Raw genomic sequence first — 15,089 nt, 5'->3', positions numbered from 1 at the left:
CTCCAGCCCACTCCTCTTGCTTTCATACACACAAATACACGACGCTCATCCTCATTCTCCCTCTTATTAATCCCCCCCCCCCCCCGGCGTGGCCCTGCTTATCTATCTGAGCCTACTTTCCTTTCCTGTCTGTGTTTTGGGAACAGTGATTGAACTGGTCGTGGCACAGATGGATTCGAGGGTTATAAAATCTTTATGATACTGAGGAAATGAAGGCATGTCACATCTACTCTACAAGTCTCCCCCACCCCGCCCCTCCCGTACTAGAGCCGGAGGCCTCCTCCTTGGTAGGCAAGTGCTTAATCAGTCATACCCCGTCACAAGCCGTTCCCATGTCCCAGACCAGGGGCGGCTATCCTCACAGGAACCCATCCTGGCGTGGCTGGCTGGCCCTCGTGATGGCTCTCCACTGAGCGTTGCTGTGCTCCTGGGTTTATCCTCTGCATCCCGCTTACCAACAGTGGCGGCCCAGTCAAGTCCCACAGAGGCCTCTGCTCTGGACATGTGTTGCTGATTGTTTCCCATGGCTGGTTGTGGAAGGCTGGGCCAGGCACGGCGGCTCTCTGGTGCAGCTGTCTGGCTGGGCCCATCCTGAGCACCTCCAGCCTGTGTTGAGTCCCCGGGCAGCCCCTCCAGAGCTGGCTGCGTGAGGCAGGCAGGGCTGGACTCCTGACTGGAGCGGGTTTCTCAGGCCCCTGAGAGGCCATGGGGCTCCCTGGGCCAGGCCAAGGTGAAGGAGAGAAAGGTGTTTGGGCGACAGGACAGGCTGAAGCAGAGAGGTCCGCCTAGGCCCTGGCTGGAGGGCACTGGCCTATGGGAGAGCAGAGAAGGGCGAGTCTAAGGCTTTGCTCCATCACTTTGAGCTTGCTTAGTTAATGACTGGGTCAGTCCTCGCACAGAGCTGGTCTCCCCCAGCACTGCCTTGCCTTTTGCTGTCCAGTCCCCTGGATATGGCGTGCTCTGCCTGCCCCAGCTCTGCAAGATCAGCCTCTCACCAACCTTCTGTTCCCCGGGCCCTGTTTCCTCTTCCAATCTGATCTGAACCCCGAGCCAGAGCTCCACTCCCCAAACCCTGACCCAGGCTCCACCACCTGCCGTAACCCTCAGAATCCGCTTGCTCCAGACAAGCTGGCTTTTCAGCTTCTGCTGCCCTTCATTGTGGCAGGGCCTGTGCAAGGCCTGAAACCTGACTAGTTCTAGAGCATTCCGGGCTCCAGGGCGGGCCTGGCCGCCTGTGTGTTGATGGATTAAGTGACACCTGAGAAGGTGGTACAGGGGAGAGCAGGCTGGGCACTGGGTCAGCACCACAGCTCTTCCTCCTGCCTTGCCACCTCTGGTACTCCAGAATACCCCAGAGCCACATCTGTGTCACTGCAGTGGAACTGGGTGGGAATGGCTGGCGAAGTGCCCGGCCCCGGGCCAGCCATCAAGGGCGCTCCGTGGAAGTTGGCTGGGTTGGTTGTGCTGTCTGCTAGCTGCCATTACCATCGGGGGCCCTGCTCAGGAGCATGGCCCAGCCCTCCTCGAGGCCAGCCTGGGGTGGCTGGAGGGCAGCGCTTACCGTCCATGTTGAAGGCTGGAACTTCCTGCAGGTGGAATTTCTCTACGTACCCCAGGTACTGCCCCAGCCACATGGGGTCCACAGGCATGCTCCTCGCTGCCGTCAGAGCACAGGTGGCAGGTCAGGGTGGGGAGCCCCAACTCTTCTGGGGCCGCCCCCTCCTCCAGGGCAATGACCAAGAGCCTGGAGCGGGGGGCAGCCAGCCTGAGCTGCAGAGGCCTGGCCAGTGGCTGCTTGAGCCTCGGTGCCAGCTCCCTGGCTGCCTCCCAGGCCAGGGGCTGCCCCTCTGGCTGGGGTAGGGTAGGGTGGTGGCCCGGCTTGCCTTGGGTTTGATCCTGAGCGCCATCGAAAGCCAGGACACGTGGTTTGTGTTCCCCAGGGGACATTGATTTCCTACCTGCATGGCCGCTCCCTCAGCGCTGAGGACTGCCCTGCGGCCACCCTAGGCCCGGGCTCACCCTTGGCAGTGCCTACTTGTATCCGGTTTCAGGATCTGGTACCCTGCAATGGCCCCTCCCCTCCTCTGTGCCCCTCAGGCTCTTCTCCCCAGCACTGACCACCCCAGTTCAAGTCCACGCTGGGTGGTCAGCCACACAGTGACCATGGCAGGATGGAGGGGGCAGATCAGCAGCTGCCCACACCCTCAGGACAGCGAACATGGAAGGCCCCTTCCCAGACAAGCGGGGCTCAGCTCAGACTCGTGGGAGTACAGAGGTTCTTTCCTCCCCTCTGGGGACCTGGGGGTGCCACTGGCAGGCCCTGGGGAGACCCTGTCACTCACCAAGCAGTGCCCACAGGCTGGTGGCCTCCTTGTCCTCAAAGCGTACATAAAGAATGAGGTGGTTGTAGTCGGTGCTGACAAAGCAGACATGCAGGCTGCCCGCAGGGGCTGTAGGAGACCCAGCCAGGTGACACGTGATGCCCTCGTCTGTCCTGAGCCCCAGGACCCCCATGGGCAGCGTGATGCCGAACAAGAGGGCACATGGCTCCCCAAAGCCAGCAGTTCCTCAGGCATATTGGGGTCAGTTCAGGGCATCAGTGCACCTGGCTGGCTTGAGCCAGGGGTGGGGGAGGTACTCACTGGTGCCTTGGTACTGGCCTGGCAGCCCAGCTGGGTGGACAGTGGTGGTGAGTTCCCTGCACAGCCCCTGTCCTCTGGGACAAAGGGAAGGGGCATTGGAGCTGCCTGACTGAGAGCTGTGGTCTCAGCTCTGGGTGGACACAGCCCCTGCCCCTGTGCCCCTTGCTCTGGGGTCTGAAGTTTCTCCAGTGGGCAGGGAGGTCTGTGCTGAGTGACCACCGGGCCCCAGAGCTGTCGTGTGACCGCAGGCAGGACAGGGTGTCCCTAGGAGGCAGAGCTGGGTTTTGCACTGCTGGTGTAGACAGAGCCTGGGTTGCAGTGAGCCATGCTGGGCTCTGGGCAGCTTGCCACCTGACCTACTTCTCCGATGGCGGTGCTCTCCTTGCCTGGGTCCCTGCCCTGCACCTGGACAGACAGGCTGGGGCCGAGCAGCCGGAGAGGCGGAGTGCAGCTGGTTTCTTGGGGCTGAGCTGACCCCTTTTAAACATGGCGTCATCCTCCGTGGTGGGCCTGGGTGGCAGCAGGGCATAAAGGCTCGTGCTGTATGCTCTCCCGCCCCTCCTCTGATGCTCTGTCCATGCCGAGGGCTGCATCTGGGGGCTCTGTCCCTGTCCAGTACTGTCTGCCATCACACAGACAGCCTGGCGGCACCATCCGCCACCCCCTGGGGGCCCAGGACTGCAACAGAGGAGCTTCAGAACCTCACTCACCTCCAGAACAGCAGGAACTCCACGTCCCCACTCTCCCTGGTGTGAAGGGAATGGAGGGCGAGCCTCAGGGGGTCAGTGGGCAGCACAAGGTCTGTGTGGCTGCTGGCCAGCTGGACAGTGAGCCAACGTCCTTCTACCTGCAGGGGCATGGCACAGGGACGGGGAGCTGGCTACTCCCTGCCTCCAGTCTCCAGGCCTGGGCGGGCCTCAGAGTGGGGGGCCAATCCCCCCCCCGGGGTCCACTGGAGAACTTCTTGAGTCCCAGGTCAGGGACAGGCCACAGTGCCCTTTCTTCTGGAAGCACTCCCCTCCCTCCTCTCTCCAGGGATGCCCCCTACCTGCACTCCTTTTCCCTACTGCCCTCTCCCTACACCCTCTGGTCACTCTCGAATCTGGTCAGAGCAAGGTTCCCCAGGGGCTGCCACATCCCCCAAGGCCACTGTGTCCCCCAGGGTCATGGCATTCCCCCAGTGCTGAGTCTGGATGCCCTGTCCATTCCCGGGGCTGTCGGATGCCCTGTCCATTCCTGGTGCCCAGTCTGCGGCCTGGCCACAACACTCACCTTGTGTGCGTCAAAGCCTGGCTGCACTGGCACATCTTCCAGAGTCTTCTGTGCCCTGGCCAGACCCAGGCCCAGGGCCATGGCCAGTGGAAGCAGCCATGGCTTCTGCAGCATCATGGCACCCGGGTCAAGACAGCAGCTCCTGGCCAGCAGATGGTCTGTGGGACGTCTCCCAGGGACTCCTTGTTCTCGGCAGCTGCCGGCCAGCCCTGCTGTCCACCCAGGCCTGTATATCCAGCTCTTCCCACTCATGCGAGCGGCCCTGGCTCTGCCCTGGGCCTAAGAGGCAGAGAGGAGGTGTGGCTGCTGGGGCAGATTAACCAGGCTGGGGCCCCTCCTGGGAGCGGGGTGAGGCCAGCTGGCCGAGGGAGGGGGCAAGAACACAGGAAGGCATGTCCCCTGCTGCTCTGGCCACTGCAGCCCCCAACCTCAGGCTTCCGAGGTGGCCGCTCCAGTAGGACAGACGGGTGATGGTGTGGTCCTTACTCCAGTCTGAACCAGACGAGGTCCAGCATCCCGAGTCCTGTCCAGAGACCCCTGCTGTCCTGGGCTCGGGACTTCCCCAGTGAGGACTCCAGGCAGCTCACACCGCCACTTCTAGGGACAGAGACACATGGGGTTTCCTCTCCCCTGCCCCCCCCCCCCCGTCCCCAGCGCCAGAGGCTCCTCGCTGCCGCCAAGAGCAGACAGAAGCAATTGAGCCGTGTGCAAGTGCAGAACTGGTTTATTGCAGGGGTGGGGGGCTGAAGGTCAGGAGGGGTCCAAAGGCACCGTCTCAGGAAAGGCTGGCTCCAGGGCTCTGCTGGGCAGGACCTGGGGAAGCCACGGCGCTGCTGTAGATGTCCAGCCCAGCAGCTGGCCGGTGTGCCAGGGGAGCACTTGGCTTGTGCCTTCCCTTGTGTCTGCCCCTCCTCACAAGGCCTGCCCGCCCTCCCCTCCTGGGTTGCAGGCCTGCTGTGTCCCCCAGGCCCTGCATAACCACTAGCTGAGCAAGAGGAACACACGCTTAGACCCCTGGATCCTTGCGCCTTCCTTTGAGCCCCCACCAGTCTAGGTCAGAGACCCCAAGTCACCAGGCCCTGGGCTTCAGCCCCTGGCTTGGACTGTGATTCTTGGGGTGGGAGAGTCTTGGGGACCCAGGCATCCCCTCATTCTTGAGCTGCTGACATGGACAGGAGTCCACGGGCCTCAGCTATACTTCCTGGGGTGATCAGGGCTGCCCATGAAGCCAGGACTGAAGGGCCGGCGCCACCTGGGTGGGGCACGGGAGGGAGAGCCAGGGTGAGGGCTTGTGAGTGGCTCAGTGGGGCCAGGGGAGGGCACGGGTATGCAGGAAGTTCTGCGGAAAGCACACCTTGAGAGTGGCCAAGTAGGGACAACCCAGGAGGAGTGTGAGTGTGTGTGTGTGTGTGTGTGTGTGTGTGTGTGTGTGTGTGTGTGTGTGCGTGCACATAACAGGGCATGCAGAGAGTGAGTGGAAGCCAGAGCTGAGGCCAGGCACCGTCTCCTGCCCCTGGGTGTCTGGAAGCTGCTGTCAAGCCTGAGTCCAGGCTCTGAAACTCAGGACCTAGACATTCCTGGCTCCCGGGTTGTCCGGGTTTTGGCTGGGCCCTGGGACCCAGAGTCCAGAGTGAGTACCACCTAGGGCTCTGGCCTGCGTGGGTCCAGTGTGAGTCTCTGCAGGCCGCTGGCGACATGCATCTACTCACCTATGACTCTGGGGAGTCGCATCTCGCTGTGGGCCAGAGAAGAGGCTGTGGTCACCACGAGGAGTTCTGCATCCCCACTCTGCCCCGCCCGGGGACCAGGTCCAGCTCTCCCGCTCCACAGACCCTGCAGTGCCACCTGGCCTCGCAGTTTTGGGGGGCCATGGTGATGCAGGGCCAGGGCGGGTTGGGTTCCAGTGAGAAGCAGGGCTGTGTGAGGGGCAGCTTACGCTGGAGAAGCAGGTCCACGGTGTCACTCTGCTCCAGGCCTCTTCTGGCTGTGTGCTTCCTGTAGGCGTCCAGCCCACTGCTGCCCGCAGACAAGCTCCTGCCTGCAGCCACCAGGGCGGGCACAGGGGGACGCTAGTGACCCAAGCCCTCTGCACATGCCAGCAACCTGGGGCGTGGGGTCCTGGGACACCAGTGGGAGACCCTCAAGGGTCCCTCGCCCCTGCCCGTGCCCCTCCTCTCCTCCACCCCTCCAGCGCAAGGTCCCCAGGTCCTGGCTCTCCCTGGCACCGTCCGGAGTCAGGTGTGTCTCCCTCCCTCCCTCCCTCCTTCCCTCCCTCCCTCCCTCCCTATGCCTGTGTCAGTATCTGCACTCACCGTGGAGCTCGGCCACAATGAGGGTGCCATCCTCACTGTGGTTTTCCAAGTCTATGATGGCGACATCCTTGTTTAAGACCACAAATGTCAGGTAGACTGTGCCTTGGTCTGTGAGAGCAGAAAGGGAGTGAGCAGGAAGCCGGCTGTGCCTCCCAGCTTGCCTACCCTGAGCCTGCCACCATTTCCCTTTTGTGTCTGTCTGTCTGTCTGTCTCCAGGCAGTGGAGAACTCAGACTTGAGGAGGGGCCAGAGTCTCTCCCCAAGCACAACAAATCTCCAGAACCTCAGGCCGCCAGGCCTCAGCTTACTGAGTCGTGGAGAAGGCCTGTGGACCCTTGGAATGACTGTCTCCTCGGAGCCCCCTTTCCGCCCCCCCAGGCACCAGCGGGGTCCCGCCCCACCCCCTCCTTCAAGAAGTCCCCTGTGGGACGACACCCTGGAGTCCTGCGCTCCCTGCTGGCCTCCCATCTTCCAGTCTGTGGACAGATCAGTGCTGCACAGGGCCTCGGGGTGGGGTCCTGGGGAGGGGCCCATGGTTTGTGGGGAGCTCTGGGAGTGCAGTGTGGAGTCTACTGCCGTGAAAGTTTGAACCTCACAGGGCTGACCACTACTGTGGGGACATTGTGGCCTTCTGACCTCCCCACCACTGCCCCTTCTGGAACCTTCCCTCTCCATCCCACTTGCACTCTAACCAGCTCGTGCCAACACTGAGTGCCCCCTCCCCTGCCCTGAAGCTGCATTCCTGTCCACTTGTACCCACACTCAAAGGTGTAGCGGCCAGGAGTGTCCGTCTTCTCGGCGATGTAGAATTCCTTGACACACTTTCCATCTTTTCTGGAAGGACAGCAGCAGCTCTGAGCAGTGCCCACTGGACCTGAGTCCCACAGTGTTGCCACAGTCACCAGGGAGCTCCCCGCCCTCCTGGGAGCCGGCCAGGGCCAGACCCACAGGGCCCTGCCCGGGGCCTGGCGGCGAGCGGCTGGGCCTGGGGCTGGGTGGGCCATGAGGGTCCCCCTAGGGTAAGGAGGGGGCCAGGCCTGCGGGGGCTTGTGGCCTCACCTGTGGAAGTAGGTGACATTCAGGTTCCCGTTCTCCAGGACCCTGATGTTGGTCATGAAGCAGTGGAAGGCGCCGCCTTCCTGAACAGCAGACGGGGTGGTGGCTCCCAGCCTGATCGTGTGCCAGCGTCCCTGTGCCTGTTGGAGGCCCTGTCTTCACCTGGGTGGCCCCGGGGATCTGTCCTCCCCAGAGCCCGGGCCACAGCGTGTGTGTGTGTGTGTGTGTGTGTGTGTGTGTGTGTGTGTGTGTGTGGTGTGCCCCCAGGATGTCCCCCTCCCCCTGGTGGCAGCCCCGTGGGTCCCAGGACCTTACCTGCTCTGGTTGGAATCCAGGCTGCACAGGCACCGCGCTTTGGTTCTGCTGGGCCCAGATCAGGCCCAGCCAGATGCTGAGCAGCAGCACCCCCTTTCTCTGCAGCACCCGCATCCTCCTGGTGGTGCTGGCTGGAGGCAGAGCACTGGATATGGGGTGTCTGAGGCCTGCCTGGCCATATATAGGCTGCCCCAGGGCCAGGCAGCCCAAAGAAAATAGCGCCCTTGTCTGTCCCTGCATCCTGCTCCGCCCACCGGAACTAATGTGTTTGCATAGCTGGAGCATCCTGGGCCTGCCACTGCCAGCCCCGCTTCTGCTGGAAAGGTCAGGCACAGTGGATGTGGGGCCCTTGGGATGAGGTGGCTGCACGAGGGAGGGGCGGGGAGGCTGCCCGTGTCCTTGCTGAGAGCCAGTCAGTCTGTGTAGCTGGCTCTGGTGCCAACCCCTATCCAGGCTACGAGGCTGTGAGGCACCAGGGGGCCTCTGAGCCAGAGAGGTCATCCCTCCGGGTCTGCCACCTATGGCTTTGAAGGTCAAGCATGGCACAGGACCGCACGGGCTTGTCCGGAAGCCAAGCTGAACTGCCAGTTAGACTTAGAGGATTACAGTTCCAGGGGACTGAGAAGTAAGAGAGGGCCGAGGACACCAGTGACAAAGGACCTGGGTCTTCAAACGGAAGAGGACACCCACAAGGAAGGACACGGGCTGTCCATCTGGGTCCCCACAGCCCGCAGATGGTGTGAAGTTCAGGGGAGCCCGGGCTGGAGGGCCAGCAGGGAAGGCTCCTTGGGCTGCATGGACTCCAGCTGGGCTCTGTGGCTCTGACTCGCGCGTCCTTCCCCCAGGGAGGGCTGGATGTCACACCTCACCCAGTGTGTCCCATCCCACCCAATGCGTCACAGCCCTGCCCTCGGTGTGGGGGCAACCTCAGTGCCCACAGCTACAGCAACTGCTCACTTCAGTTGTTCTCCCAAGTGTCTAATGGTCCAGCTCCCAGCTCCCTGAATGGCTGCAGTGCCGAGGACTTCCTTCTATGCCACTCCTGTGTTTCTTCCTGTTGTCCATCTTCTCACTGGGCTGTCCTTTCACCTAAGAGTTCTTTCTAGACTGTGGGTCCTGGTCCTTTGTCTCGTACATGGTTTTCAAGTACTTCCTCCAAGCCTGTAGTTTAACTTCTCATTCTCTGTTGACTGTCTCTGGCAGAACAAAATGTGTCTGCTTTTGTTGGAGTGTCATTTATCACTGTTTGGTTTTGTGGGTTGCGTTTCTGGTATCCAGTAGCTCTGCCAAGCCCTCCCTAGACCCCGAGTCTGTTCCACACGTGTCTGAGTGCCTTCACAGTGGGTCTTCTCTAAATCAACAGAGTCAACTCCTAGAAAACAGGAAGGGCCCCAGGGAAGTGTTTGGTGGTTTGATTCTTTACACAAAAGGCGAACCAACACCACACTCCGTGACTGCAAAGACTCTCCTGGGAAAGGAGGATGCATTTATCAGGAAACACAGGAACAAATGCTGCCCGGGCTGGAGACAGTCACGTGACCCCCACACTGCTTTTGGAGACCTGGGCTCTCCTGCTCTCCTCCAAGTGGCAAGAAGGGATGGGAGAGAGGGTAAAGGCCAGGGCGAGGCAGGCATGGTGGGCATACTCACAACCCTGGAACCTGCGGAAGGTCTGATTGTAGCCATCAGGCAAGCCTCTGCCAGGGCCGCCAGCCTGCATAGCGCCCACCACCACCCTCGCTTGCCCCTGGAGGACACTGCCAAGCGGTCTGCCTGGCTGGACGGGGCTCATGCCACCTTGCTATCGATTCCTGGGGCCAGGCATCTGCTGTAACCTCCGTGGGCCAGGTTTGGACATTTGGCTGGTCCTGGCAGTGTAAAAAGTTGTAAAGTGCTCTTGTCTAAAATTGGATAAAAGAGTCAGATCCATGAGCCTCACCCAGCCTTCCTCCATGGAAGGCATTCAAAGGTTAATTGGTAACGTTTTTTGTTAAAACAAAACAAAAAGGTTTGTCTTAAACCATGGTCATCTGCAAGAGTGAGACTGGGAAAAATAACTTGCCACTGAAAAAACTGGACAGCCAATACTCATTTTTGAACTCTTAAGATCTTTGTGCACAACTGTGCATGTATGAGTGTGTGTGTGCATGAACATGTTCAAGATAAAAACTGTCAGCTTGGGCCGGGAATTTGGCCTAGTGGTATGCCGGGGCCAGCCGGCAGCAAACCAGGGTTCGCGGATTGGGATTCCTGAAATAGGGGCAAGGACTAGGAAAAAATAGAAGAGAGACAAACAGATGGAGTTCGGGAGGACTACAGCCCAAGTCAGCAGTCCAAGAAGACTGTGAGCTCCAGACTGCCGCCTAAGAGACTCTCTCGTTTATTTTAAGTTCCGACCTTAAATACTCTTCTTAAAACTAGGGAACTGCCAGAGGCTACATTCATACAAAATAGTAAACAAATCACATATAGGATAAATGAGAAAGGATTAACATTGCTTAAAGTCATCCTGATAAGAACTGATTAACATTGCTTAAAGTTATCCAGATAAGAACTGATTGACATTGCTTAAAGTTATCCTGATAAGAACTGATTGACATTGCTTAAAGTTATCCTGATAAGAGCTGATTGACATTGCTTAAAGTTATCCTGATAAGAGTTACTTCCTTGTGTATACAGTTGTGTAGGTCCAAGGTCAGGTCCAAGGTCATTGACCCCACAGTCGGTCCCCAACAGTGGTAGAGGGCTTGCCTAGCATGCATGAAGACCCGGGTTCGAGTCCTCGGTACCACATACATAGAAAAAAGCCGGTAGTGGTGCTGAGACTAAGTGATAGAGCTCTAGCCTCGAGAAAGCCCAAGGACAGTGCTCAGGCCCTGAGCTCAAGCCCAGGACTGGCAAAACAAACAAATAACAAAAAAGCAAAAGCTGTCAGCTTTTTGGTTTAAAAAAAAAAAAGGCAAAACAGGTGGGTTAATACTTAGACCACAAAAAGGCAGTTCAATGAGTGAGTTTAAATTTAAACTTCAAAAATATCATCAGGCTTGGTTGTTTAAAAGATCTGAGGATTCTTTAATTTGCAAATCAAGAAAATCTGGTATTTTAATGCATACGGCTGTTTGCGCTGTAATCAAGTTACCTGGTCTAGCAAAAAGACATGGGAGACTTGGGATTTATTCCCCTCCGTTGCTAAAATTGGGGGATAAGTATTAGAAATTTTAAACGGAAAGGTTTGTTTATCACCGCTAATGCCTGTCCATTTTGTCTGTCTGAAGTGGCTTGGTTTTTCCCAATCAAAAGGGAAAAAAAGGGACAGGAAAACTTAGGATGGGCCAGTGGTCCTACCTTTAGGGATAAAGGTGCAGCAAAGCCAGTCCAAACATGGTTTGCCAGGCCTAGGGAAGTGGCCCACGATGAATGAGGGTAAGCGGTCACAAAGGCAGTTTATTTAACCCTAAGGAGTGGGATGGGTGTGTGGGCATTCGGGAGGATGGGCTTTGTGCCAGTCTTTTCTTGTCTCCTTTCCTTGAAGATGGCCACTGGAAATGGTGATGTGATTGGTATTAATAAAACTGCCCCTGGGGAGGAATTAAAAAATGGAAAAGTCTCTAAAGGAAGGGTTGAAAAGGTTTATCTGTGTAATGTAATTTTGGTTTCTAGTCTATATTACAGTTGGATGTATTTTTTTATACTTTTTTTTTTTTGCCAGTCCTAGGACATTCAGGGTCTGGGCACTGTCCTTGGACACTTTTGGCTCAAAGTTAGCACTCTGCCACTTGAGCCACAGCACCACTTCTGGATTTTTTGGTATACGTGGTACTCGCTTTGCACATACTAGGCAAGCACTCTACCACTAGGCCATGCTGCCAGCCCTTCCATGTCTTTTTTTTTTTTTTTTGCCAGTCCTGGGCTTGAGCTCAGGGCCTGAGCACTGTCCTTGGACTTTCTCAAGGCTAGAGCTCTACCACTTGAGCCTCAGCACCACTTCCGGCTTTTTTCTATGTATGTGGTACCAAGGAATCGAACCCGGGTCTTCATGCATGCTAGGCAAGCCCTCTACCACTAGGCCAAACTCCCGGCTCCCCTTCGATGTATTTTTTAAAAAGCATAAACATGCTAAGTCTGGGTTCTTGGCACTGTTGGTGTTTATAATTAATGTGTGAAGGAGAAACTCATCTGTGTTCTGAGGTTTTCTAGGGGGTAACTCAGACTGCAGGGGAGAAAAAAATGGCTGTTTTAAACAGGCTGGATAAAGATGTTTCAAAGAGTCATTTGAGTGTGAATTAAGTGGCTTTGGGAGAAGGGGTTAAAATTGGCGTCCCCTGTGTAAAGATTTGGGAGGTGATGGGGCGTGGCTGCCTTCCCAGACAAAGGGAATCTAAAAGTGGAGAAAAGAAAAATTAGAGCTACCCAAATTATTGTTTAATTGCTATTCCAGTTTGTCTTGCAGGTTCTCTGTAACAATTGCAGGTGAGTCCACAGAGAAGGACAGATGATTTTTACAAGTTGTCAAGCTTAAAGACTCCTTCTAATGAACACCTTGTTGCTTTTGATTGACTTGAAGTGGCCTTTTGTAAAGACTCATTGATCTGAGAGCTGTAGTTCAAAGCTAGCCCAGACAGAGAACGCTCCCCACAGACTCTCAGAGCAGAGTGTTGAAAGGAAGAGGTGCTGGGCCTCCAAGTGGCAGAAAGTTAGCCTTGAGCTGGAGAGTTGAGGGGCAATGCTGGGCCCTGAGTTCAAGTCCAGAGACCTAGCACACAGGGGCAGGGAGAAGTTCACTCTGAGAGGGACAAGGGTGTCTCCTGAGGGCGGCTAAGCCATGGCACACCAGGACTGTGGGTCCAGCAGCTCTCGGGGTGATGGACACACATGGGCCCCTGTGGGCAGTGGACTGATTTAACTGGCAGTGAGAAAGAAGAGGCCAGGTCTTGTGCCCTGAGAAGGGGTCCCCAAAGAAAACCAAAGGCGTCCGAAATGCAAAAGCAAGGTTTATTGCGCGTTACAAGCCAGGCAGGGAGCCCCTGGAGGAGCTGGTAATCAGGATTTACACAGTCCCTTTAAAGGCAAAAATCACAGGTTTACAGCTGGCCATGGTCGAGTGAGATAAGGGGACTTCTCAGGCGGATGGGAAGTTCTCAGGCCGGTTGAGTCCCATTCAACTGTCAGAGAGTAGTTTTATGGCTTGGAAAACAAATGTTATACATGTTACACGTGCAGTCTAATTTTGACACAAAATAGGCTAGTTCCTGGAGCTTGTGGACGCCTGTGCGAACAATGGCCAACTAGAGTTCAGAGGTTCCTGTGTGTTGCAGCCTCTGGGTCCTTGGAGATTTTTTGAATCAGAGTTTTGTTTTGTTTTGTTTTTATTCTGTTTACTATAGGGGAATAATTTGGGGTCTGGGGGTAGTTATTTTTCATCTTCTTTCTCAGGGAAGCTGAGGGTTCTCCTGCTTACAGATGTTAGAGGAATAAATGTGCTGGAGGCTTGGCAGGCTGCCACTCTTGATGGGAAAAATAACTTTCCTTAATGAAATGAATTACCGGGATGTCAGTGGCTCATGCCTATAATCCTAGCTGCTTGTGAGGCTCAGATCTGAGGACTGAAGTTCAAAGGCAGCCTGGGCAGAAGAGTCTGAAAGACTTTCTGTGCAATTCACCAAAAAAGGTGGACTGGAGGCACAGCCGTGGCTCAAGTGGTAGTGTATCGGCTGTGAGCAAAAACCACTAAGTGAGAGTGCAAAGTCCCGAGTTCCAACCCTAGTACACACACACATACACACGTACACCTGAAGCGAAAGGCGGCTTCACAGAGGCCATGGCCAAGGTGGGCCTGAAGAGGATGGCGGGGCCCCGCTGCTCCCCCCTCACAGGGTCTCCTCCACACACTAAGAGATGGCATCGGGCTCGCAGGCATCTGTGGAGCAGGAGGAGAGGCCACAGTGCCCCACACAGCCTTGTGTGTGTTGGGGGGGGACAAGTGGGGGTTAGGAGGGGAGGGGCCGCCTCCAGTACCGAGGTAAGCTGGGTGGATGATGTCTGTTCTCTGAAGGCCTGTCTTCTCCACAAACATCTCGAAGATCTGCTCGGCTTCTGGGTGTTTCTCCAGGGTGCGGCCTGTGAGCCACACAGGGTGCTGGTGGGCAAAACGCAGGGCCCCACCCGCAGGCATGGGCGGGGAGGAGGGGAGGGAGGAGGGGAGGGAGGAGGACCCCACGGTCATGCTCAGCCTTTGTCTTCAGTGCGGTCAGCACCAGCCCTCCCTCCCTCCCTCCCACATCCAGCCCTCCCTCCCTCCCTCCCTCTCTCCCACACCCAGCCCACCCTCCCTTCCTCTCTCCCACACCCAGCTCTCTCTTCCTCCCACAGCCTGGTTCCTGCCTATCCTGGGGGACGATGTCTCCCCAGTGAGGGATCTTGACCCAGGCAGGACCACAGGAGTGTCAGAGTTAGGTCAGAGCTGGGAGGCCATTGAGCGTGGGCAGACGTGTGTAGGGAAAGGAGATGACAGCGCAGGGGCTCCCCGGGCCTCGGGCCAGCACAGAGGACCCTCCACAGCAACCTGAGCAGAGAGGCCCTCGAGGGGAAGAGCCCTCCAGGATGGATTGAAGACCTGCACCCCAAAGGACTGCTGGAGGGGAGCTAGTGCTGGGAGGCAGGGGTGGAGGGTGGGCGGGAAGGGGGGCGGATGTCAGGCTTTGCAGGTCAGAGTGGCTGTGACACGCCGGTGTGTACACCCAGGCTCCGTGTGCACCCCTGCACTGGCCCTGGGACGGCGCGTGCGGTGAGAGTGCTTACTGAAGAGCATCATCATCTGCATGCTCTGGTTGTTCATCTTGTCTGTGAAGTATGCCAGGCCGCAGCTCCTGGGCGTGACCAGCCAGATGAAGATCAGGTGTTTCCACCCTGAGAGGGAGCATGGGGGCGTTGGGCTCTGCAGCTGGGGATTCCAGAGGGGTCTGGAATCTAGAAAACTTGGGAAAGTTGGATCTTGGACACAGAAAATCGAAAGAGCACAGACCCTGGCGCTTGGAACCCTTTGGGGTGTTAGGGGAATTTAGCACTAGAAATCAAAGCCGGGGAGGCTCCCAGCGGGCGCGGGAGGGGGTGAGTCCCGGCTTGCTTGGCCAGGCCTCAGCTTCCTGAAGGCCTGGGGGGGCCGCAGCACTCACAGCCCACGAAGCCAGCAGGTATCTTCAGCACAGACAAGGGAAGCGTGAACAGCTGGCAGCCACTCGGCTTCCTGGAAGACAGAAGCAGCCTTGGAGCCGGCAGCCGTGGCATCCAGAGGTGAGTTGGGCTTCCAAGTCTGTGGGGTCCCCCAGTTCTTGTCTCAATGCCTCCTGATACTTACAGGACCTAGGACGTGCCCCCCACCCCCCAGTCCTGGCGTGCGTTAGAGGGTCCCAGCCTGGATTCCCACCCAGGGTCTCCCCTGCCCAACTCTGCCCCCACTTCTGTCCCCATCCCTGCCCTTCCCTCTGCCCCCAGT

General features: G+C 57.5%; 2 protein-coding genes across 2 annotated transcripts; both read right to left on the bottom strand.

Annotated features, from left to right (window-relative positions):
• Positions 1 to 317: 317 nt before the first annotated feature.
• On the bottom strand, positions 318 to 4,040 carry LOC150066124 (lipocalin 1-like). The gene is given in 7 exon segments (XM_090329411.1): positions 318 to 715; positions 1,486 to 1,541; positions 1,543 to 1,657; positions 2,343 to 2,450; positions 2,643 to 2,716; positions 3,353 to 3,489; positions 3,915 to 4,040. Coding segments are annotated over 7 exon segments (1,005 nt in total). The 5' UTR covers positions 4,032 to 4,040.
• A 1,583-nt stretch (positions 4,041 to 5,623) lies between these two features.
• Positions 5,624 to 7,711, bottom strand: LOC150066123 (major urinary protein 20-like). Its single transcript, XM_090329410.1, has 6 exons — positions 7,598 to 7,711; positions 7,286 to 7,422; positions 6,987 to 7,060; positions 6,227 to 6,334; positions 5,851 to 5,952; positions 5,624 to 5,649 (listed from the first exon to the last, which is right to left on the bottom strand). The coding sequence occupies exons 1-6, from the start codon at positions 7,709 to 7,711 to the stop codon at positions 5,624 to 5,626; spliced, it is 561 nt and encodes a 186-aa protein (XP_090185536.1).
• Positions 7,712 to 15,089: the final 7,378 nt, after the last annotated feature.

Source organism: Megascapheus bottae, chromosome 3, assembly GCF_031878675.1.
Source record: "Megascapheus bottae isolate mThoBot1 chromosome 3, mThoBot2.hap1, whole genome shotgun sequence".
In the NCBI taxonomy this organism is placed as follows: Eukaryota; Metazoa; Chordata; class Mammalia; order Rodentia; family Geomyidae; genus Megascapheus; species Megascapheus bottae.
This window is presented reverse-complemented; position numbering and strand designations above follow the sequence as displayed.

Bases quoted from the DNA above. Each gene is read 5' to 3' on its own strand.
- LOC150066123 (XM_090329410.1), bottom strand. From the start codon at position 7,711: ATGCGGGTGCTGCAGAGAAAGGGGGTGCTGCTGCTCAGCATCTGGCTG. The intron at 6,335-6,986 runs GTGGGTACAAGT...CTGCTCTCACAG, and splicing joins TGGCCGCTACACCTTTGAGT to ACCAAGGCACAGTCTACCTG. The intron at 5,650-5,850 runs GTAAGCTGCCCC...TCTGGCCCACAG, and splicing joins CGTGGACCTGCTTCTCCAGC to CGAGATGCGACTCCCCAGAG.